The 23,625-nt window shown below is 47.7% G+C and overlaps 1 protein-coding gene across 1 annotated transcript in view; it reads right to left on the bottom strand.

Annotated features, from left to right (window-relative positions):
• ABCA12 (ATP binding cassette subfamily A member 12) overlaps positions 1-23,625 on the bottom strand; it is a 79,210-nt gene that overhangs the window by 2,162 nt on the left and 53,423 nt on the right. Inside the window, exons 35-53 of the mRNA XM_058809226.1 lie at positions 22,919-23,171; positions 20,016-20,102; positions 19,141-19,234; positions 17,563-17,690; positions 16,568-16,655; positions 16,002-16,107; positions 12,528-12,582; positions 11,655-11,832; positions 9,291-9,406; positions 8,418-8,577; positions 6,900-7,168; positions 5,698-5,908; positions 4,122-4,231; positions 3,435-3,579; positions 3,172-3,306; positions 2,287-2,390; positions 1,949-2,041; positions 1,417-1,522; positions 770-907 (exon numbers count right to left, since the gene is read on the bottom strand). Coding sequence (XP_058665209.1) covers positions 770-907; positions 1,417-1,522; positions 1,949-2,041; positions 2,287-2,390; positions 3,172-3,306; positions 3,435-3,579; positions 4,122-4,231; positions 5,698-5,908; positions 6,900-7,168; positions 8,418-8,577; positions 9,291-9,406; positions 11,655-11,832; positions 12,528-12,582; positions 16,002-16,107; positions 16,568-16,655; positions 17,563-17,690; positions 19,141-19,234; positions 20,016-20,102; positions 22,919-23,171 — 2,576 coding nt within the window. The remainder of the gene's footprint in view (positions 1-769; positions 908-1,416; positions 1,523-1,948; positions 2,042-2,286; positions 2,391-3,171; positions 3,307-3,434; positions 3,580-4,121; positions 4,232-5,697; positions 5,909-6,899; positions 7,169-8,417; positions 8,578-9,290; positions 9,407-11,654; positions 11,833-12,527; positions 12,583-16,001; positions 16,108-16,567; positions 16,656-17,562; positions 17,691-19,140; positions 19,235-20,015; positions 20,103-22,918; positions 23,172-23,625) is intronic.

The following is a 23,625-nucleotide window of genomic DNA, read 5'->3' as shown; positions in this document are numbered from 1 at the left end:
TTCAACAGCAGCTAATGAATACAGAAAGGACTCTCACCAGAACACTCCCTGCAATCACATTTGCATATTCACAGAGCCAAGCTGTCCTCCCACAAAATTTGAGCTGGGGCTTCCTGTGCTTTGCCTGCCTGTTTCTCTCACAGCCACTGCCCCTTACTGGAGCAGCACTGAGGGAATCCCTCCCAGACTGCTGTGTCACAGTCCATGGCACTGCAGGGCTGCAGCTCTGCTCCTCTGTCTGGGACAAACCTAACATTCCAGGTGCTGATGCTCAACAGGGTGATTTCTGCTGGATAGTCCTTGTGGCAATCCCTTCAGCTGATGTGCTCCCTACGAGATTTTGTTGCCATTGGGAATGCTCTTCCCAGGGAAAATGGAATGAACCCCAAAGCTAAGTTTGGAGTAATGCTAAGTGAACTTACCACCTGAAAAGTGAAATTAAGCATGTTTTCAGGACTGGTGGAAAGCCTAGCCCTGGACTTGGGGGTGATTCATAGTCCTGCCCTTCACCCACACGGCTCCTGAAATCAGCAGTGGCAGAGGGAAGAATAGATCCTTTATGCTCCATGCAGCTTTCTGTGTGTGTTTCCCTAGCACCAGCCGAGGTACCTGGAGGCAGCAGTGCTGACAAAGTAGCCCCAGGAGGAATATAGACGGAAATCCCTTTCAAACTGTAGTCTATTGTGTGCAGCAGTCCATTATGTGTAACCATCATTCTGCTCCCCTGTTAGCAGTTTTAAATGGATGGCCTCACATTTTAATTCCTTACCTCCTCCAGCGTTGTCTGACTCACAGAGAAGTGCCTGATGTTGAAGGCTGCTTTGTTGCCTTCCAGGAGATCAAATATATTTGCTACCCCTCCTGCAGAGACCGGGACGTGGTACTCCACCATCTTGAAATGCTGATCCTGTGGGGACAGGAGTGGTGGAGGAAAGCCAAGAGCCAACAAATCCAACAGCTGGATCCAACAGTGCCCATGGCATTTTCCAGCTCCAGGTGTGCAGTTTTGATTCACACAGAGATTGGGCTACAGCCAATGGATGGGATTTGTGACTCAGTTACTCTGGTTTTACAATTACTCAGTTACTGGAAGTACTGGAAGCATCTCTACCCACTGAACCTAAAGGGGGTTTCTATCCATTCCAGGCTTCAGAGGGAAGGGCATTCCCAGGGCAGAGGGGCACCTAACAGCTGCCTTAGAGGATCACTGCAGCTCTTTGGCTGGTGTTACTTCAGCCACCAGGAACTGGAGTGCTCCAGCCCTCAGAAAATGCAGCTGAAAGCAGTGACAAGTGTGGCTCTGAGAGCTCAGGTCAATGTGCACAGTTTGTCACAAGATGTCCACCTTGCAAGGATCTCCTTGGTCACTTTGAAGGGATTTTGAAAGTCTCTCCTGAAAGCATTTGCCTGGCTTACCTTCAGGCATGTATTTGGGAAGTGTGACTTCATGAACTCTGTCAGCTTCTCAGTGCAAACTGTGCTGCTGTTTAAGTGCATCTTCACAGTGAATCCTCTTCCAAATCTGGGGGAGAAAGAAACTCACAATTAACACTGTAGGAAAGAGAAAAACAGATGAAGAAACTCCTTTGAGAGTGCTGCACAACCTCTTTGGGGAAATCTAATCCAGGCATGGTGCAGCTTGAATGGGGTCAGGATTGTTAACCTGGAGTGAAACTTAGTAAGAAGCTGAGCTATTGTTATAACTAATAAAAGCAAAGCTCAGCCCTAATACACATTTCTCATTTGTAGCAGTGAACAGAATACTTTGGGGGACACATTCTGGGAAGACAGGTTGTGAGGGAGTAGAAAGTGCATTAGTTAACACAGAATTTCAGCACTGTTTAAGGGACATGAACCAGGAAATGTCATTGTTTTGATAACACAGGTCTCATGTTCTGAGCACTCCAGAGGCTGTTCAGTAAAAGTGAAATAGGTTCACTTTACTGACCTGCTCTTGATGTGCTGCAAAGAGCCAATGCACTGGAAACTCCCATTCACCATGATGGCCAGCCTGGTACACAGGGCTTCACACTCCTCCATGCTGCAAAACCAACCAAGAAACTCTAGTTAGTCATTGAGAAAGTGTAAAAATATGGTTAATACCTGGGGAACACCACTGATCTTCCCTAAAGTGTTGTGGGTCTCTCTGGACACCACATTCAGCCACAACAAACCCCCAAACTTGTCACAGCTTGGTGCCCTGAAACTGTGCAAGGACCAGGGAGGGATGGGTCTCTCCACACTTGTGCTGACCCCAAAAAGAGAGGCAGAGCAGGCCAGCCCTACCTGTGGGATGTGAGTATCACTGAGCATTTGTTCTGCACTTCCTCACTGATGATTTTCCAAAGGTGACGTTTCGCGTTCGGGTCCATTCCAGAGCTTGGCTCATCCTGTTGGGAAAGACAGGACTGGATGGAAATTTGCACTCAAAAAATAAATAAGCCTGGGCTCAGGCAGGAGTTTAGTATAGAGAGAATTCCCCCCTCCTATTTTTATAGAGATATTTTATCTCACAAAGCAGCAGGAGCACAGGCAGGTGGTCAGAAGTAAAGGCAGCACTGCTGGGCTCAATAGAAGTCAGGATAAGGGATAATTATGTCCACTAGGTATCAAACTTAATATTGGAAATCCTGCTCACAGAGGTCTGCACACATTGAGTGCACAGCAAGTGGGAAAACTGCACAAAAAGGTAGCTTTTACCAATGGGGTAAGCCCATGGAAGAACTAGAAATTCAGAGTGAAAGGCATGTCAGGAAGCCAAACCTAAAAATGCAGTCACGTTCTAATCCTGAGCAAAGTGGCCCCTCTGCTCTCCTACAGTTCTGGAGCCCTGGCTGCTGCTTTTCTTGCAAAGCTGTGCAGGTAAATTGATAGAAATAAAAGACAAGAGAGAGCAGAGTTTAATTGGCAAATATATGGTCTAATTTTGACTTCTGGAAGGTGCTGCCAGAGAAACTGAAAGACTTGCCACTCACTTATGCCCTCAAAGAAAAGATGGCTGTTTGCTGGAATCTGAACTTCCCTGTGATGGTTTCTGTTGTCAGGCCAACTATGGGCACGTGGGGAGTGTCCCTTAAGCTGTGCCTGAGGAGGTTTTGTGAGACTGTCCAAGTTCTCCTGCCAGCCCAAGGGCCTGCTCCTCTTCCCTCTCAACAAGACCCCATTTCTCACCAGCAGCAGAATGGATGGGTTGCCAATGAGAGCCAGAGCAGTTGACAGTTTCCTGTTGGTGCCATAGCTGCACATAGAGGTGACTCTGTCCTTGTAGGCCATCAGGTTCAGCCGGTGCAGGAGCTGCAGTACAACCTAGGGGACAAGAGTTCTGCTTCCACAACATGCCCAGCCCATGGATTACCACACATGGATCTACTGAAGGACTGATTTAAAGGCTCCAAATGGCAGAAATGCTGCCAGTCAAAGCCCTTGTTACTCACTCCCTTGATGTCCCCCTCTGGAATGCCATGCAGCCGAGCGTAGTAGTACATGTGCTCCTCCACGGTCAGCAGGTCATCCAGGGCATCCTCCTGAGGACAGTAGCCAAAGAGTGACCAGTGGGCCTCACTGATGTCATTCAAGGACCTGTGGAAGGAGATGGCACATCACTGTAACCTCACTGAATTGCCAGTGTGCTCTGGAATTAAATAGGAGGGAGAACATCCCTTTCTCCTACTCCCTAGCCACCTCCCCAACCCTTGAAGGAAAATGCAAGATGGATCTGCAGAGCTCCAGCTTTCAGGCCCCCAGTTCTGCAGAGGCTGCATGTAGCTCCCCAGTTACTGCCAGCACAGCTGCCACCAAGCCTACACCTGGTAAGGAAAGCTTTGAGGTGAGTCCTGCTGGGCTCCAGGTCTGGCTTAGAAGTGGGATCCCACTGCTGAGGATCTGAGCCCGATCCCATCTGCAATGGGTTGAAGTGGAACAAACACCTCTGAGCAGCAAAATGCAACCCCCCCCCCAGGAAGCAACCATGCTACCTTCAAAGGATGAATTCCCTGGTTTATTTACTTTTGCTCTGGCTTGAGTGTTTTATTTCAAATTTTTACATTTCTTTTCCTTTGCCACCCAGCCTTAAAAACTGCTCTCAGGTTGATTTGCTTCCCCAGAAATCATATCCTCCATACCCAGAGTGATCCTGGACCCGCAGCCTTCCACTGGATGCTCCAATATCCCCTGTCAGCATCTTAAAGATTGTTGTCTTTCCAGCTCCATTCACACCAAGCAAGCCAAAGCACTGGGAAAGGAAAGTCAAAATGTAAACATGCAGAAATATTGCTCTGAGATGGGTGCTCAGTGCACCTTGGCCCTTCTTTTTCCAGCCCTTGAGCAAGATGAATTGCCAGAGGAGCTCAGAGCATGCCAGTGTTATAATGGAGGTTGTTTATGGTGCAATATACTCCAGCTTATATTAGCACCATTTGTTTAATGTGGTGAAGAACCAAGGATATGTCTCCAGCAGAGTCAATCCTTTTACTGTGAGCTGCATTTCTGCAGGAGCTCAGGCCCAAATCCCCATTAGCTCATCTGTGCCAAGCCTCCCCTTGACAGGGACAGAGCTGCTCCTGGGAATGGGGTGAGTCAGGTTTGGCACTGGTTAAAACCTTCATCAACACAAGGTTTTTGTCACATAGCATCACCAAAGAACTACCTTAAAAAGATGAAGAATTATCTCCCTGTAGTGTAGTTCCAGCATATCATGGTAAAATCCACATTTTATAGCTAAACTTGGATTTAGGCACTTGTGTGTTGCATCAGCCATTTCCATTGTGCTGATAATTACTGTTATTTTGCCATCATTAGCACAGAGCAGCTGATGTGGAAGCCCTCCTGTGCTGGGGATGCACAGCAACCCATGGCCCTTCCCCACCTTGGTCCATACAGGAACAGGAGCTGTGCACAGTCTGCACTGCAGGGCCACAGCTCCTGCTTACAGCTGGGGAATGGTGCCCTGAGTCCCACCAGCATCAGGGTGAATTTTGCTAGAAGTCAGAGACCTCAGTGGTAGTCCTGGCTTGTAAAAAAATCCTCAGCCATAAAGACATGCACAGTGTCCATGTGAGGATACTGTCCTTTCATCTCAGTGGGACCCAGGCCATTAAAATAAACCAGGTGCCAAGGATTAATTCCAACCTTCCCCACAAGTCAGGTGCACGGCCTGAGGTACAGTCTGGTCTCCAGTTTCCTCTGGATCTCAGAGGTGCTCTGTGTACTCCTGTCTTTTCACTTCTCACTGCACTGACATGACCAAAGAATGTTGCTTTCTTTGGAGCTAATTTTAGGTCCTGATTCATGAAAATGTGTGTTCAGCTGGAGTGATTTGTCTTCCCTTGATGGGAAAACACAAGCAGATAAGCCTGACTCACCATCTCCCATGCAGTTCAGGTGTCTAATTTCAGCTGGACACGTTCTGCTGTCATTATTTACCACCTGGTGATCCCCAGTGACCCCCCCCAAGACTGCACTGTACAAGCAGAGCATGCAGACATTTTGCTCTGAATATAGAGCTCCATCAATTCCATCCACTTTCCCTCCTTCTAGGGCCTCTAAACTGTCACTTGATATCCCAAATCTACCAGGAGCCTTCTGTGACCCCAAGAATCAATAAATGAGGCAAAGAAAGGAAGAGACCGGAACAACACAAACCATTACAGAAGATGGCAGTGACAGGGGAAGGTGCCTGCAGCCTTTCCCCTCACTCACCTCCCCAGCAGGGATGCCCAGGCTGATGTTCTTCACTGCTGTGATGCGTTTGTGAGGGAGGTGGTAGATCTTGGTGAGGTTCTGGAGCTGCACCACGTCGAAGTCCGCTTTGCCAGACTCCACCCGGCTCCTCTCAGCCTGGACATCGCCATCCTCCACGGCCGCAGGGGGCAGAAGGGAGGCTTTGCCATGGACTCTGTCAAACAGGAACCTGGGGAGGGCAGAGAGGGACTCAGCCTCAGGCACCAGCCGGGGTGGATCCCAGGGAGCCTCCCTGTGAAACCCCAGGACATGCACACAATACTCAGATATACAGTTTCTATTCTCTCCTGGTATTTGCTCCACCCAGTTCTCTTACTGCCTGTTTTTTCCTCCTATTTTTCAGCAAATATTCTGGGCTGGAGCAGGTCCTGCCTTGCTGGCAGCTCCCAATGCAGGAGACAGGGATGTTCTCACTCCTCTCTGTGTGCACCCAGGGCAGAGGAGATGGGGAGAGCCAAACAGAGGAGGCTGTCAGTGGAATGACAGCCCTCACCAACAGCTGAGTATCCACCCACCAAACCCAGGTTAATATTCTAACATTAACCTCAGTTAATATTAGAATATTAACCCTAGTTAATATTCTAATATTAACTGAGAGAAAACTCACTCCACATTCACAAATTGTCCTGGAAATTATGTCCTGCATAATTTCCAGTGATGGTGCAGGAACCCAGAATGAGACCACAGAGCTGTGGCTGTTCCCAGTGAGGCTCCAGATATTACTTAGTGTTTCTTTTATGGAAAATCCTTTCCTTAGGATTTTATCTCCTGAGAAGCTGAGAGGCCTCAGGAACAAAATGTAAACATTGATTATCTGCTGCTGTGGATTGCAACAGGTGGGTCTGTGATTGGTCTCATGTGGTTGTTTCTAATTAATGGCCAATCACAGTGAGCTGGCTTGGACAGAGAGTCTGAGCCACAAGTCTTTGTTATCATTCTTTCTTCTTCTATTCTTAGCTAGCCTTCTGATGAAATCCTTTCTTCTATTCTTTTAGTATAGTTTAAATATAATATATATCATAAAATAATAAATCAGCCTTCTGAAACATGGAGTCAGATCCTCATCTCTTCCCTCATCCTCCGACCCCTGTGAACACGGTCACAAGTTAGGACTTGGGCTCCAGATGTTACTTAGGACTGAGGCTGCAGATGTTACTTACTCCAGGACCTTGTTCCAGACTCTCTGGACCATCCTGTCGTGCACTGTGAGTCGAATGGCAAAGAACACAGTGCCCTGGATGAACATGGCCAGCAGCTTGGATGTGGTCTTGTCCAGCTCAAAGGTTTTGTCAGGGTAGTCCACTCCATAGGCTCTTAAGAAGCCCAGCAGTGCCTGATCCTGAGAGAGTTCAATCAAGCCATAGCCAAAGCAAAATTGTGGGAACAGGAGGAACACATGCCTTAAATTTTCAGCAAGATCATGCAAGCCCTGGAAAAGAAAAACAAAGAGCAGCACAGTCAGTCACTGCTTTTATTCATGGAATAAATTCATAGGTTTTACTGTGGGACTGAAGTGTAACAATTACACTGGGATTTGCCTGTGTCTCAGCAGAGATAAATTGAGAGCAAAGAGCTCTGCAGACAGCTCGTTTCACAGACACAAGGTCATAAAAGTCAACAGGCAGCTCTGAGGTTGTGATCACCCATAGTAAACAGCAGCCAGTTCCCAGCATGGTCCCTGCTGCTGCTCCAGCACCCTGAACCCACCATGAGCCAAAGCTGAGCCCTGCCACTGTGCCCCCCTAATCTGTCCAGCACAGCCTGCTGCCCTGGAGCATTGCCCTGGCTGTTTTCCTTGGACAAACATCTCCATAAAACAAAAGGTTTGGCTTTTCCAGCTAATTCACAGCAGAACAGCCCAGTGCAGTCTCACAGTAAAGAACTCTGGTACATTTCTAGCAGAAGAAAGGATTAGGGCACAAAGCAAACTGGAGAGGCACTAAATTAGCATGGAAGGGAACTGACTCCCTGCCACTGGGGCACAGGGGGATGAATGGTGATCATAATTGCATATCCCTAAAATCCAAGGGGTTGCTGAATAAACTCTGTCCAGACAGAGAGAAAAATCCAACCCAGCTATTGTAATTGCTCTTCATAAAGAAAGAAATCTAAGTGTAAGATGTGCATTTTATCCCAGCCATACCCAGGCAGATCTCAGGTTAAGAGAGGGCTTTACTTTAGGGAATCATCACTGTCTCTGGGTTGTTTTTCATCCTTGCAGGGAGAAGATGACTGCATTACAGACTGGAATGACAGACAGCTGGTGCTGGGTTAGCTGCAGCACATGTCAGACTCAGGGCAGGGACATTCAGCTGTCACTCCCCACAGCTCACGCTCAAGAACTCAGCAATGGTTTGAAGTGTCCATCAACAACTTCTTATCGAGCATCTCCACCACCTCCTGCCCTCCTTCTTCCATCACCAGGGTGGTTATAAAGAGAGTCCTCAGTTTTCTCCCTCTCTTTTCATGCTCTCCCCTCTGTCACCATCATTTCTTTCTTTGCTGGGGGTGCAGATTTACAGCCAAGCAAGATCCATATGTGACTCATGTCCTGTCTGTAGGGAAGCCCATGAAATCCTGTGGCTGTGTCCAGCTGCTACAGACCTGATCAAAGCCACCAAGCCCACAGGGACCCTCCTGCTGGCTCACCACAGGGTCAGGACCTGTGGGGCTCCTACCTGGTCCGTGGCCTTCTCCTGGGAGAGCAGGAACACAACAGAGTGAGTGATAATGGTGTTGATGCCAAAGAACAGGTTGACACAAACATAAACAATGAAGGCCATCCCTGTTTCCTTGAACAGCCCAGCCAGCAGGTACATCCAGGAAAATGATGCATATCTACAAATATCAACAGTGCAGAGAAAACCATGGTAACTCAAAGGCTACTTTGAAAACAAACCACTGAAGACATCAGACAACAAAATCATTGGATGGTTTGAGTTGGAAGAGAGCTTAAAGCCCATCCAGTTCCACCCCCTGCCACCAGATCAGGTTGCTCCAAGCCCTGTCCAACCCGGCTTTGAACACTCCCAGAGTTGGAACACAACAGTTCTGTTTTGGCATGTAATTACATTTCCACATGACAGAGCTTAAAGAAAGGAAAAATGCCTTTGTGTCTGTTAGGATTTGGAGAAAAGGTTTATGAGACATACTTTGAACATGGAACCCCACCTGAAAACAGAGATACTGGGCCTGGAGGATTCAAGTCTAAGTTTTCCAGAATTGTGCTACTGCTGTTTATTTTGCTCTGTGGTATTAAAATGCTCTTGAACTTTGCAAGAGGTCAGCAAGCATTTGCTTATAGCTTGGGCTGTTTCTGGGACCTTGGAGATTTCTATATCCTCATGTAGGGATTGCTTTGAATAAAGCAGGCATGACAACAATGCTTCACCTCCCTGCTCCTGAAAGGAGCAACTCAGTGACTGTTTGTGAAGGGCATATTGAAGAGAAAAGCCCACATATTCCCCCCTGGATCTCAGACTGCAGCAGTCTGCAAGAGCCAGTTCCTTACCCTGTGCAGTGATATTTAAATAACTAAGCTCCACACTTACCCAAAGAGCAACAGCAGAAGAAATACTGCCACTAAGTTACTGTTGTTGCAGAAAGCTGGGATCTGGAAGGCTGAAATAACTCCTACTGAGAGTCCAATAGGGACCATAAAAAGTACCTGCAAAATGATATTAAAAAGATGTTACTAGGACAACAGTTCTGAAACACCTTCCTGCAACCAAACAGAAGAAACAATGCCAGGACTGAATCTGGTCCCACAAATGCAGCTTGGTTTGGTTTTTCTAAGGGAATGGTTTTTCTAGGGAAGCCAAACACAGGTGGGCTCTCAATTCCCCCCAGATGAATTCCCACAAAGCCTTTTTGAATAGGCAAAGACTCAGCACTGAGGAGAGTGGGCAGAAAGTACCTTAAAAAAGATTGTGAATGAAAAATACCCCTCTGGGTTTTCTGTTAGCCTTGCAGTCACACCACTTCACTGTGCCCTGTAAATCTAGTCTTTATAGTGTTGAGTCAAGCCAGAGAGCTACCAAAAGTCTGCCTGGAGAGCTCCCTCTCCTCCCCAGCTCCGGGATTTGCAGAATTTACTGGCAGGGATTCACTGAGAAATACCAAGTTGCCGAGAGCGCTGCATTAGTTTCAGCCCGCTGAATACCGACTGTGCAAGGGCTCCGGGGATTTGGCCACAGGCTGATTTACAAATACGCAGGGCTGGAGGGAGGGCCCGGAGCGGGCAGGCAGGCACAGACCGGCTCCACCCTCCCTGCAGTGCACTGCCGAGCCAGCCTGGGGCCACGCTGCACTGGGACCCCCTCAATTCCTCCTGCAGGGCAGGGCATCCTTGTGCTGCTGCCCTGGGATCCCCTCCACTCCTCCTGCAGGGCAGGGCATCCTTGTGCTGCTGCTCTGGGATTCCTTCCATTCCTCCTGCAGGGCAGGGCATCCTGTGCTGCTGCTCTGGGATCCCTTCCAGCCTCCTGGAGACCAGGGCATCCTGTGCTGCTGCTCTGGGATCCCTTCCATTCCTCCTGGAGACCAGGGCATCCTGTGCTGCTGCTCTGGGATCCCTTCCATTCCTCCTGGAGACCAGGGCATCCTGTGCTGCTGCTCTAGGATCCCTTCCAGCCTCCTGCAGGGCAGGGGATCCTTGTGCTGCTGCCATGGGACCCCCTCAATTCTTCCTGCAGGGCAGGGCATCCTTGTCCTGCTGCTTTGGGACCCACTTTATTCCTCCTAATGCCAGGGCATCCTGTACTGCTGCCCTGGAATCCCTTCCATTCCTCCTGCAGGGCAGGGCATCCTTGTGCTGCTGTCCTGGGCTCCCTTTCATTCTTCCTGGAGGCCAGGGCATCCTGTGCTGCTGCCTTGGGATCCTCTCAATTCCTCCTGCAGGGCAGGGGATCCTTGTGCTGCTGCCTGCACTCATCAGCCCCTCCAGGCAGGCCCTTCTGGCTCACATTCCCCATGGGATTCCAGCCCTTGGCTCTCCCTGCACCAAAGAGGGTCAGTCACCCAAATGTCCTTGAGGATTTCCTGCTTTTGGGAAGCAATGGAACACTGGGATTTTAGGCACTTGCAGATGTGCCTCAGCAGCAGAAATGTGTGGGATAAGTGGAGCTGGTCACCACTGCAGCCCAGCTGGCAGTGCCAGGCTCAGGAGCTGAGCTTGGCTGTACTGTCCATTCCCTGTGTGAGGGTCTGACACCTGCACCACAGGGAATGCAGAACACACAAAGCCCTTCAGCCTACACACACTGCAAACATTTTTCCCCTTGGCCCAGCAATGCTTTCCAGCAGTGCCATGAGCCCTCTGCACCAGGAGGAAACAACTTCAGGGGAAACAAGGGCACATCTCTAGCAGGGAATAGTGCTGGGAGCTCAGCAAGGCACATCCTTGCAGCACTGTGAAAAAGAACTGCTCAGGTCCTGCAAGGCTGCATTTGTAGCTTTTCCTGGCTTAAAAACTTCATAACACAGACAGCATTCCAGCCAGAGGTGGGGTTTTGCCCAGCAGGGCTGTGTCAGCTGTTGCTGTGGGATCCCAGAGTGGCTGTAGCCCTGAGCCCCACAGCCTCACCCCAGACCTGTGGAGCCTGGCTGACAGCAGATCCAGCCCTGTAAGCTGTCAGAGCAGCACTGGGTGCTGGGATGGAAACCAGGCTGCAGCCTGCTCCCTGCTGCTCCTGTATAAATGTGCTGGGTGTTTTACACACACTCCAGAGAGCAGGAATGCCTTTGCTTGGCACAATCCAGTGCTGCAGTTCACATTTAATCCTCCCCAGTGCCTTGGAGAACAATTACTATACAACACTCTTGGTAGCAATAAGAAGAACTTTAAATAAAGAACTTTTTTCCCCTCATGGTGTGTAATGCTCCCCCTGGTGCATTTAGGAATGTGAATTATTTACCAGATCATAAACCAAGTTGGTCACCCAGTAGGTTGTCATCCCAATGCCTGAAATGTGCTGCAGCTGCTTGGCTTTGGTTTGGTGCTCCTTGACCATGTAGAGCACAAAGCTTGCTGTGGTGATGGAGTAGCCCACTAAAACAGACATGGACACTATGATGTCCAATAAGCTGTTCAGCCTGGGAAAAAAGGGGGAGAAACATGAATTTGGTGAGTGAAAGTGGCAGATTTCCCTCACTGTTGAGGCTCAGAAGGAATAAGGTCCTGATTCTGGGACAGATCTTTTGTAATCCTGGAATGGTTTGGGTTGGAAGGGTCCTCAAAGCTCATCCCATTCCACCCCCTGACAAGGGCAGGGACATCTTCCACTATCCCAGGCTGCTCCAAGCCCTGTCCAACCTGGCCTTGGACACTTCCAAGCATGGCCTCACCACCCTCAGAGAGAATTTCCTCCTTTCTTTGCTCCCTGTGCTGATGGCAATGATTTCCAGCAAAAGGGACTCACAGGACTGAGCTGGAGTGCTGGACCCCAGCATGGAGTGGAAGGGCCAAAAGGAAAATTATGTCACCATCATCATGATCATCATTATTATTTTGTTTGTTTGTTTATATGGCCAAACACCCAAATGTGTGAGGCTGTAACTGTGACCTCCAGACCTCCATGAGATCCTGCCAAAAAACCCCCACAGGAATCCCCAGCTCTGGTGGCAAGTAGGACACTATTCATGTATAGGGGGAATGAACACAAGTGAGAACAGTTTCATCACTTAGAGAAAGATATCCAATAATTTAGGCTGGTTTATGGTTTGCAATAAGTGGTTTGCTCCTTTTAAAGCTAAAAAAATTCAGGCATCAACCAAATGAATCTTCTTACATTACTTGTTCTTGACTCTGTCCTCCAGGATATGGGTGAGCTGATAGGAAAATACCTATGGGAGGGAAAACAGAAATTGAAAATGTGTCCAAATTAAAGCTTCCTTCAGCAGCTCCTGATATTGACAACAATATAGAAAACTGAGAGAAAAGAGACGAAAAGCAGATCAAAAGAGTGTTTCTGCTCTGTCATCTCTGTGTGATCTTGGGCAGGATTTTGAGCCTCCCCCTTTTCCCTGGATTTTACTTGGCTGCAAGCAGATCTGAAATTCAAACCTGGGCCCTGTTCCTCCAGCTGTGTGGCTGCCAGCCCCATTCCCTCCCCACACTCCAATCAGGCACTGTGGGGCTGATTGTGCATTCCAGCTCAGATCCTTCAGCATTGCCACCTTCCAAACTCATGGATGTGTTCTGCTTCAGAGCTGCTGTCTGCTGATCCCACCTTGTCCCATTTGTTCTTTTATCACCAGGAACAATCCCTTCCCTGCTGCCCACCTCCACAACTGCTACCTGCCTGTCATAGATGCCTTTCTCCATATGGGATCTCTGAAGGTGAGAGCAGAAACCCAGGCAAGCTACTTTTGCCCCTAGCGTGGCAGTGAGTTAATTCTGAACTGTTCTGTCTTAAAAAAAAACAGAAAAAATAAAATAAAGAGTATTTTGATCAAAAAGTTACTAGCAAAAATTTAATTATCACACTGATAAGTCCCTGTGATGTTTTCCAAAAAACTAATCCATTAAAAATGGGTTTGTATCAGGCCCAAACTGCAACTGAGAAATTCTCTGAGAAAGTCAAACTGCAAATGAGAAATTCAAACTGCAAATGAGAAATTCTCTGCTTATGTGCAGGTATCTTCAGATGAGGTTTAAGCACTCCTTCTCCTAGCCCAAAACTCACTAGTATTGCTCACCACAGTGCTTCTGCCTCGTCTGGAGGCATTTTGTGCCCACAAAAGCAAAAGGCAGAGCATGGAGGGGCTCTGGTGGGCCAGTCCCATCCTCCAGTTCAGGTCTCTGCCTTGGCCCCACCAGCAGGGCAGCCCAGTCTCTAAGGCTCCAGAGCCTGAGAAAGGGTTCCCAGGTTTATGTGCCTAAAAATGAGGCTCTCAATTCGTATTTTGACATCTAAAAAAATGCCTCAGGGAGTGCTGGGGGACCTCCAGCTGCTCTAAAATTCAGAGATTTTCTATACCATGCCACTTGGGGAATTTAAGCTCCTCACAGCCAGGTGGCAGACCTTAGGAATGATGTGATGAAGAATTTTTCTGGGTAATTTTCCCTAAGAATGGGCACTCTGACAGGGGGGACCAGAAGGAAGGAGCCTGAGGGTTTAGCTGACCAAATGCCATACTGAGCAAATGAATTTGAAAGGGAGGATTTAATCAGAAATTAATTTTGGTGGAAAAAAAAAAAAACAAACCTGACCAAACCTCAGTCTTGTCATCAGTGAGAGAAATGGGATTAAAATCCTGGACTGCTGATAAAGCCATACAAATAGCCAGGAAATGTTTCCCTTCTCCAAAAGGAGAGAGAGAAAGAAAGATACTGTCTGTCTAATCTATTAATACTTCACTATAAAGCCATTTTCCTTTACTGCAGCTTAGGCTAGAAGTCAACATTTCCATTTCAATGCTTCCTCCTTTTTTGTTAGCTGGGATTGAGAGAAGAGAAAGCACAATATACAGAAGTCAAAAGCTATTATGACTTGCTTAGTGACAGGGTAAAAAGCTTTTTATGTATTTTTTTTTTAAATATACCCAGTCTAAGTCAAACCTCTAAAGGAGGACTGGCACCTTTTTCTGACTGCTGAAGTGACAACACACTTTTATCTGGCCATTTCAATGGCTCTTAAACCATCATTTATTTGTCACAACAACAACTCCATTGAGCTGCCAGGAGCACACCCCACAGAACGTGCCTTCAGTTGTGTTTCAGACTGGGTTTACTCCACCTCAGGGGAACCAGCCTCATCCACTCATTTTATTTCTCCCTTTCTCTGGCTTGGATGATTAGTGGGAAGCACAGAATTGTCTGTCTGGTCATTTACTACTAAGTATTTCTTTCCAAAAACACCTAAGCAGCAGGACAGATGGAACAAAACCTGCTGCTATTCTTTCCCCCTGAAAATTGCTGTTTTGCTGGTAGAAAACTTTCCCTGTGAGAACTTTCTGGCTGTTCACAAGAGCTTCCTGCCTTTGCTCTTTCCCAACACAGCATGTGTTGGGAATAGAGAGACAGAGCAAGGAGCTTCACTGCTTAATAATTCAGCTGCTCTGGGATGTTGCTGCTGCTGCTGGAAGTGCCTGGCTGGGGTCTCCCCTCTGGCAGCTCTGTGATGTGTGAGCTGAGGGCACACTGCAAAGCCCAGGGGGGACAGCCAGGACAAGGCTCTGTGTCATTCCCTGTGAGCTGAGCTGGCTGGGAGGGAGTCTCAGTCTCACTGGGAAGCACTGGGGGCCACTTGTGATCAGCATCTGCTGCTGGAATTCAGGGTGTCACACTCAAAGCTCCAGGCCAGGTGCTGGATCCATTACAGCTCAATTCAGACATGTCCTGTGAGCCAAGAGACACTGCCACCTGTGCCTGTGTCACCAGGGACAGCAGCCCTCTGAGGTGAGCAGGGCTGGGCCTGGCCAGGACGTGGCTGGAAGGGCACTGCTGCTCCAAGAAAGTCAATCAGGAGGGTGTTCTGCACACAATTGCTGAGCAGAGCCCAGACATCTCTGTGCAAGACAAATCTCTCTCTTGTCTCTGCACCCTGGCACTCTCTGGCGGCAGACACACCCACAGACAGGTTTGTGCCCACACTGCACATTGAAAGGTGCTAAACTGCAAAGGGAAAGGCAAAGTGTCCTGGTTTACCAGCAGGAATTTGGTTTGCTGCAGTGTGTTGTGGAGGAGAAACTATGAGGACCCCAAATGGGCCATCAGCTCTCCTTGGATTGGTGTAAGTCAGGTGTCAGAGGAAAAACACAGCTGGAAATTCTGTTTCTTCTTTAATCTCTCCCTCCCCACTCTCACTCAAACCCAAACACAGATGCCCACTCACCCTGGGCTGCTCTCAGCAGAAGGGTGACATATTCAAATTTCCTAATCTAATTTTCTAAAATTTCCTAATCCACCCCTGGAGATGACCTAGTGGAACTTTTCTGTGCACAACTGATGGGCACCTATCAAAGACAGACCTGGCAGTGGCACATGAGAGGCAATAAATCAATCAGGAACTGCTGCCATGTCTCAGATGAAGGGTTTTACGTAGGAGCTGGGGCTCCCTGTCCAGCTCCCCTGAGCCTCTAACACAAATGAGCTTTGTGATTTATTTATCCTCTTGAATTCTGTTTTGAAAGGAATTGCAGAACAGTGAATAAAGAAAAGGTCTCACTGAAGCCAAGGTAAGTGTTGGCATTGGTTTCAGCAGAAGCAGGATATCCCTCCAAAGGGGAGAAGTTATCTGCTCCTGTAAAGGGACACTTACCATATCTGGAAGTCTCATTTTTTGGCAAGTTGGCTCGAAGAATGAAGTTGTTCAAGCTGTTGAGATAGGCTGGGAGGCTGTGATAACCCTCAGGATTGTACCACACCTGCACACAATTGAGAAATTGAAACAATTTGGGAGTTATTACTGACAACATGTTGGTTTGTCCTGCTTCACTTGTGCAAACTACCTCAAATTTTAGCCCTGGTGTTTTACAACATTTTCACTGAGCTGAACCAGAGAAATGGGCATATCAGAATGCACCAGCCAGCCCTTGTTATGGTACATACATCCCCTCATGAGATAAAAGTGTTACTAATTGATCTTTTCACCTCTGTATAATAAAATTATGACAGCAGAAAAATTGCCTCCTGCTAGCAAGAGAAGTGAAACCAATAAAGAAGAATGGGGAGAGAAAAGAAAATGAACTGCAAGTCATCTTTGTCATGCCAAGCTGCAGATTTCAGAGGGTTTTGCCTTTTTTTCTGGAATATCCATGAACTTGGCATTCCTTCTCCCGAGTCCCACCCTTCCCATGCCAGGATGAGCAGGTGGGGGTTGGTTACCTTAGTCAGTGTTCTGTTGGGGGGCACTGGCTTGATGTCAAACCGCAGATCTGGTGTCAAAGGCAGCCCAAAGCTCCAGCCACCATACCTGAGTGAAAACCAGAGGGAAATGCATCACTGCCCTCATCCCAAAGCTCTGATTGCCTTGGATGGGCCATGCCTACATGTCACTGCCCCCTGACTTCAGAGAGCTTATCCCAGTGAGGAGCCAAGCCACCTCTCCCCTGGGAGCCTTTCTTTGGGGGGTAAAAGCCCCCAGAAGCTTGGCAAACTTGTCACAAAGGTGCTGAAAGCCTCCCTTTGAGGCAGATCCTGGAGCCCAGTGGACTCCTGAGCTGTGTGCCTGCCACTCTGGAGTGAGATACTGCTTCTGACCCAGGAGATGAGCAGCTCAGTTTGTCAGTGGCAGATGGACACATTTCCTGCCAGCCTCAGTGGCAGGTGACCTCTGCCCCAAGAGCCACCCCACAGCACAAGGAAATGCTCAGGCTCTGCTCTCACTGCAATGGATGCACTCCTCCAAGTGAAGCTCTCACTGAGACTCTTCAGAGAGTCAAATCTGGAGGAAAATCTCTCCCCAGGGTTTACTTCATGACAGGCTGTATCAGATTTTCCTCTTTTTAAAGATTTGAGTCAGACAAAAAAGGCTTGTCTGCAGATGCAGCCCCAACATGCCAACTGATTGACACGTTATCCCCAGGCTATGATCTGCTGTGTCAAGCCGAACACTTGCATGAGCCTTTACCTTTTTTATTTTATTTTTTACCTTTTTAATTTTATTTTTATTTTTTATTTTATTTTATTTCTTTTTTATCTTTTTTTTTTCTTTTTTTTTTTTTTTCTAATTTTTTTATTTTATCCATGATTGCAGGGCACTTCAGCTTCTTTCAGCAGACTCCAAACCCCCACTGCCCTGCCACCTCTTCATGCAGAGGGGATGTGGGATGTCCTGCCTTGCTCCCAGTGCCTTTCAGCACAGAGAGAGGGGTTTGTACCTTTTCTGCAGGAAATCTTTGGTGGTTGCCAGGATGTAGCTCTCCACATTGTGCCCTGTCACATTGTAAAGGGTCCGTGTGGAGAAGGTCCTTCTGTGAGGGGGAGTGTAGTTTGTCTGTGGACAAGTCTGAGGGGAGACAAACAAAGAAAAAACTTCAGTGTTTGTGTTTTAACTAAAAACCACCACAATAGGACAAGACTGAGAGCCTGCCATGGCAGCATTTCTGCTCCTTCCCAAGCCAGGGTGCAGGGACACACAGCACACATCCCTGCACACTGTCCCCAACATTCAGGGAGCTGCTTAAAAACAACCTCTGCTTAAATCTACCCTTCAGCTCTCCTGGCATCAGTGGGACCTTGAAACGTGCTTCATGCTTTGGAGGAAGATTTTGGCTGAATTAAAGCTGATCCCACTTAGCAGAGTGACTGCACAGACAACTGCAGAAGGCAAAACAACTCACAGAGCAGAAAACTCTGTGGTGGCCTCAAACTCTCAACTTCCATTTCTCAGAAGCTACACTCTACATTTCTGCTTTACTGTCAGTCACTGCAAATGTTTTCCTGGGCTTCAGAGAAACCTTGAATTAGTCCTGAATATATAATTTCACATGCTGAGGGCCAAAGTCACATCAGTGTTTCATGAGGTTGAAGTGTCCTCCCAGACAGCATGTTGGCTTCTTCCTTCAGCTCATACATAACAAAAGCCCTGGACTCCCCCATTGTGCATCTGTTCATCTGAATACACAAAATAGCTTCCTCCATGCTGAGGAACACCTGCCTGTGCCTGCTAGAGGTGAGAATCAGCTTTGAACATTATCCCAACTTGCTGGAGAAATTATGCCAATACTTTTAATGATGTGAAATTAGGTGTATGTCCAGAAAACTGCACAAAATAGCTGCTGCATTTTAAAGAATGACTAGAAACGTTCAGCTAAGTACATCCTTTATGTTAAAAGGCATCACATGGTGCCATGAGTTTATCTGCTATGGCAAAAAGCTGAGGACTGGTGAGCAGCACTAGAGGGAGGAGAGCTCAACCCCAAACTAAACTAAAATTGTAACATCCTTGGGGCAGGATCTGCTTTTTCCCCATGTGCATGCAAATCCCAGCAGTGCCCATATCTGGCTCTCTAGGTACCACTGTAATGCAAATTATTATTATTAATATTAATATTAATTTTTAGAACAAGGAGCAGATCTAGACTTTGCATAAAGTTAAATTCTGAGGAGCAAGCAGCAAAAGTAGCTGTGATTTTATATAGTGACAGTGCTGGTATAAGATGAAATCTTCCTCTTGAACACATGCTCCCCTCTGTCAAAAGGGACAATCATACAACACTCAAAAACACCATTAAACCTTTTCCCAGGGATGTTAGGGTGTGAATATTCTGAGGATGCTGTCTCCTTTCCTGTCCCCAAACTGGTGCAGACAGTGGTTATCCAGTGTGTAAATTCAACAAGGCCAAAGAGAGACAGGAGGGATTGGAATGCTGAGCCCCAGCCATAAAACCCCTCCCAACAAACAAGGCCCCCAATTATCCCCCAAGCCCCTTCACTTCTGGGTTTATCCAAGTTACCTGGATGCCATCTGTGCAGTTGCAGGCAGAATATTTAGTTCTCTGGTTTCCACTGGTAATCCACTGGCCAAGCTTGTCCTCTGTTAAGCACTGCCTGAAAAGGAACACATTTTCCTCTGAGGCTCTCTGGGCTCAGGTGTGCAAACGAAGCTAATTGCTGTCATGTTTAATGACAGCAAGGCTGGCAGTTGGGCAGCTCCAGCAGAAATGCAGAGCTTCCTGTCAGCTCTGGGTGGTCCAGGGAATCCCCAGCCTGCTGCTGCCTCCTGTGCCCCTTGGCAGAGAGCCCTCCCTGTGCCTGGATTCGCTCAGCTATCAGATGGAATCCAGGCATCACTTCATTCCTACAGTAGGCACTGCAAGGAATGGGCACTCAGAGGCCAAAAGCATCTGAAACCTGTCCAGAAATAAGGGCTATTGTTGTGGCAATCCCTGGGCAATTCTGTGATGGGTTGTATTGCCTGGGCAGTCACTGCAAACAGGGTAAATATTTGCCTGCATGACCATTCAAGTCTGCCCAGGACTTTACCATCCTGAGAATTTATCTGCAAAGCCCAAAACAAACCAGCCCTCATGGCACAGCTTCTAGATAGAGGTAACAAACCCTGTGCTGAGGACTTGCTGCATGGGCTCATGTTATAATTGGAATTATTGGGGCGGCAAGGACCACTTCTCAGAGAGGAGAATTGCTCATTTTCCTCCTGGCATCCTGCCACCACCAAAGCTGCTTCCTTATCACTCCTCATAATGCAGGAGTCCAATGCATGAGGATTCTGCCCATGATCAAAGATGGTTATTAAGGTCTAATGGCTAATAGTGTCATGCCAATTCTCTTGCAGGTTTGGAGTTTAAGTGGAAAAAACCCCAATACTTACGAATTGCTTTCGTTCATGCACGTGTTATCCGTCCCAGGGAAAGCCAGCATCGAAGAAACTAAAGCAGCTGTGGTTTCATTAAAATTCCTAAGAATTAACAAAGAAAAATAGAAAACAGGAGAAGGTTCAAAGAATTTCCACTGCCACTGTGTAGAGGAAAACTGTGCTTGAATGAAACAGATTTAAGATGTTGAATAATTGAGTATTTGTGGAAGCAGCTCTGAAGGACACGCAGTACGTGAGGACAGTCACACAGCTTTAAAAGGAGCCCTCATCACCTCAGCCACTCCAGGGATTTGCTGCCTCTAGATCCAAGCAAGATACTTTTGGACAATCAAATTTCTCTTTATGGGGAAAAAAAAAATCTCCTGCAATTTCCAGGCACTGCTTGCAGCCCTGATCAATCAGGTCTCTCATCCATGACATCCACTTGGTTCACACCATTCAAGAAGATTGTCCTTGGTTCTGTCCCTGCTCTCTAGCAATGATCCAAAAGGAGAAGCAGGGAACATTAGGAACAGAGGACTCAGGCATGCAACTCTGGCTCATTCCCCCATCTAGCAGGACTGAAGTGGAAAGGTGTGAGGAATCCTGGGAAGAACACCTAGAGCAGATGGCTTTAGAGCTGAATTTTGTATTTCTGACTTAGAGCTGAGAACTACTGGAGAAGGAAAGAGGTGCACAGCATGAAAGCCAAATGATTCCAATCATAGTTGTTTTGGTAACAGGATTTTTAAGGAGAATGACATAATTCAGTGGTGGCATCCTAACAACCCTGGAAAAGCACATGCTCTTCCAATTGCCTGAGTGCCATGGACCAGCAGGGCCTGACCAGGAAAGAACATCCTCTGCTAACAGAGAGGAAGGAAATGCTCACAAGATGGATAGAATTTGATCTCAAAATTGTAATGTTGGAGGCAACTGATCTGGGTACTTCATTTCACACTGGGAGAGGAGCATGTATGTATACATTAAGAAAAACTCTGTGGCTGCTATAAGGCTGAAAGACTCCAATGGGAAACACCAAGAACATTTCTCAGAATCACAGAATCACAGAAGTTCAAGACTGGAAGAGACCTATAAGATCATCAAGTCCAGTCGATGTTCTAACTGTTCACTAGATCATGGCAGCAAGTGCCACATCCAGTCTTTTTTTGAATTCTTCAAGGGATGATGACTCCACCACCTCACTGGGTAAATTATTCCAGTATCTGACCACTCTTACTGTGAAATATTTGCTTCTTAATTCTAACTTACATCTCGCTTGACGCAACTTGAGACTGTGTCCTCTTGTTCTATCTGTTATCGCCCGGAGAAAGAGACCGACCCCCAGCTCACCACAGCCACCCTTCAGGAAGTTGTAGAGAGCGATGAGGTCACCCCTTAGTCTCCTTTTCTCCAGGCTGAACAACCCCAGCTCCCTCAGTCGCTCTTCGTATGGCTTGTGTTCCAAGCCCCTTACTAGCCTCGTTGCCCTCCTCTGGACACGCTCAAGTAACTCAACGTCCCTCCTAAAGTGAGGGGCCCAGAACTGGATACAGTACTCCAAGTGAGGCCTCACCAGTGCCGAGTACAGGGGAAGAATGACCTCTCTGCTCCTGCTGGCCACTCCATTTCTGATACTGGCCAGGATGGCATTGGCCCTCTTGGCTACCTGGGCACACTGCTGGCTCATATTTAATCGACTGTCAACCAGCACCCCCAGGTCCCTTTCCACCTGGGCACTATCCAGCCATTCCGTCCCCAGCTTATATCGGTACAGGGGGTTATTGTGGCCGAAGTGCAATACTCGGCACTTGGACTTATTGAAGTTCATCCCGTTTGATTCTGCCCATGCATCTGACCTTTCCAAATCTCTCTGGAGAGCCCTACACCCCTCAAGCAGATCTACACTCTTTCCCAATTTAGTGTCATCAGCGAATTTACTAATAAAAGACTCTAAGCCCTCATCCATATCATCAATAAAAATGTTGAACAAAACTGGCCCCAACACAGACCCCTGAGGGACACCACTGGTGACTGGTCGCCAGCTGGATGTGACACCATTCACCACCACTCTCTGGGCCCGGCCATCCAGCCAGTTCTGAACCCAGCAAAGGGTATTCCTATCCAGACCACGGCCAGCGAGTTTGTCCAGGAGTATGCTATGGGAAACAGTGTCGAAGGCCTTGCTGAAATCCAGAAAAACAACATCTACAGCCTATTCTCAGATATTTCATAGTTAAATCCAAATCAGAGGTTGTTTTTTCTGAAGCTTTCTGGTTTGAGCCAAGCCATGTCCTCAGAGATCCCTTGGGAACAGGGTTTCTCTGTGTTGTCTGCACAGCATAACCACGTGTCCTATGTGTAGGACACTGGCTGTGCTCAGAAATAACCCTGAAGAGCTCATTCTGAACTGATGTCTCTGGTTTTTGCTTTTATATTTTTCAGATTATGTTTAAGTGTGCTTAAGTGTGCTTTTAAGTGTGTAGGTCTGAGCTTTATATAAAGGGATGATGAGCTCTCTTCACAGAGTAGGGAGATAAAACAATTCCTTCTCTAGCTGGGGACCAAGGACAAATGATCCAAATCTCAGGCCCAAGAGCACAAACAACAGTGTACTGAAAGAGAAAAAAAAGCAGGATGGGACTTCATAACCTAAAGCTGTAATTGGACAATTAACTCCAATCTGCAAATGGAGCAGAACTTATAAAAGTGAGAGACCCTGTGATCGGTTGTCTATTTTGTGACCATTTTGGGTCCATCTTGGGTGTAGCCCTGGCTGGGCCCTTGTGCTGCCCAAGGTGGATCCATTGAGCCCTTTTAATAAATTTCTACTTTATCCTTCAACTCTTTAATTCTTTGGTCTCTGTTCTAGGTCAGCCTTCACAAGGCCTCACAAGGTCCCGAGGAGCAGCACTCACCCAAAGAAGTCCACCTGGTCAGCTGTGCCATACAGGGAGGGGGACAGAGGCAGCTCAGGGTACTCGGTCTCCTTGGTCCTCAGTGTCCCCAGGCCCATGGCAGCCATCACAAAGAGCACGGGGAGGATGACCTGGGCGATGAAGCCGCGCACGTCCCGCCGGGTGTGGTGGAACCGCTTGATGAACAGCGCTGAGGTTCTCTTCAGCAGCAGCGGCAAACCCCGCAGGCTCTTGGACCTGATCAGCAGCTGGTCTGGGCACAAAGGATGGCACTGGGTCATGGCTCTGCATTTGTGCAGTGCAGGGAGGTGATGGGGAGATGGGACCTGATCAGGAGCTGGTCTGGGCACAAAGGATGGCACTGGGTCATGGCTCAGTGTTTGTGCAAGGCAGGGAGGTGGTGGGTAGAGCACTCTGGGAGGGTGTTTCACTTCCTGTACACTTTTACAGATAGCAAATCCAAACTACTAAGGTGGACCAAACACAGGATCAGGTGTGGGACAGGGCTCCAGTCATAAGCTCATGTAACACCAGTATTTTGTTAAATTTCAGATGTGTACATGTAGTGACCTTCAGTGTGAGACCTTGCAAGAGGAACACAGGCTTCCAGATGAAAAAGGTTATCTACATCCAACCTACTCACTCCAACTTTCAGGCCAAACATATTTTTCTTTTAGATTTGCAAGCTGAAATTTTTCATAATTTAA

Source organism: Ammospiza caudacuta, chromosome 8, assembly GCF_027887145.1.
Source record: "Ammospiza caudacuta isolate bAmmCau1 chromosome 8, bAmmCau1.pri, whole genome shotgun sequence".
In the NCBI taxonomy this organism is placed as follows: Eukaryota; Metazoa; Chordata; class Aves; order Passeriformes; family Passerellidae; genus Ammospiza; species Ammospiza caudacuta.
Note: the sequence above shows the minus strand (reverse complement) of the source record. Positions and strands in the feature narration are given on the sequence as shown.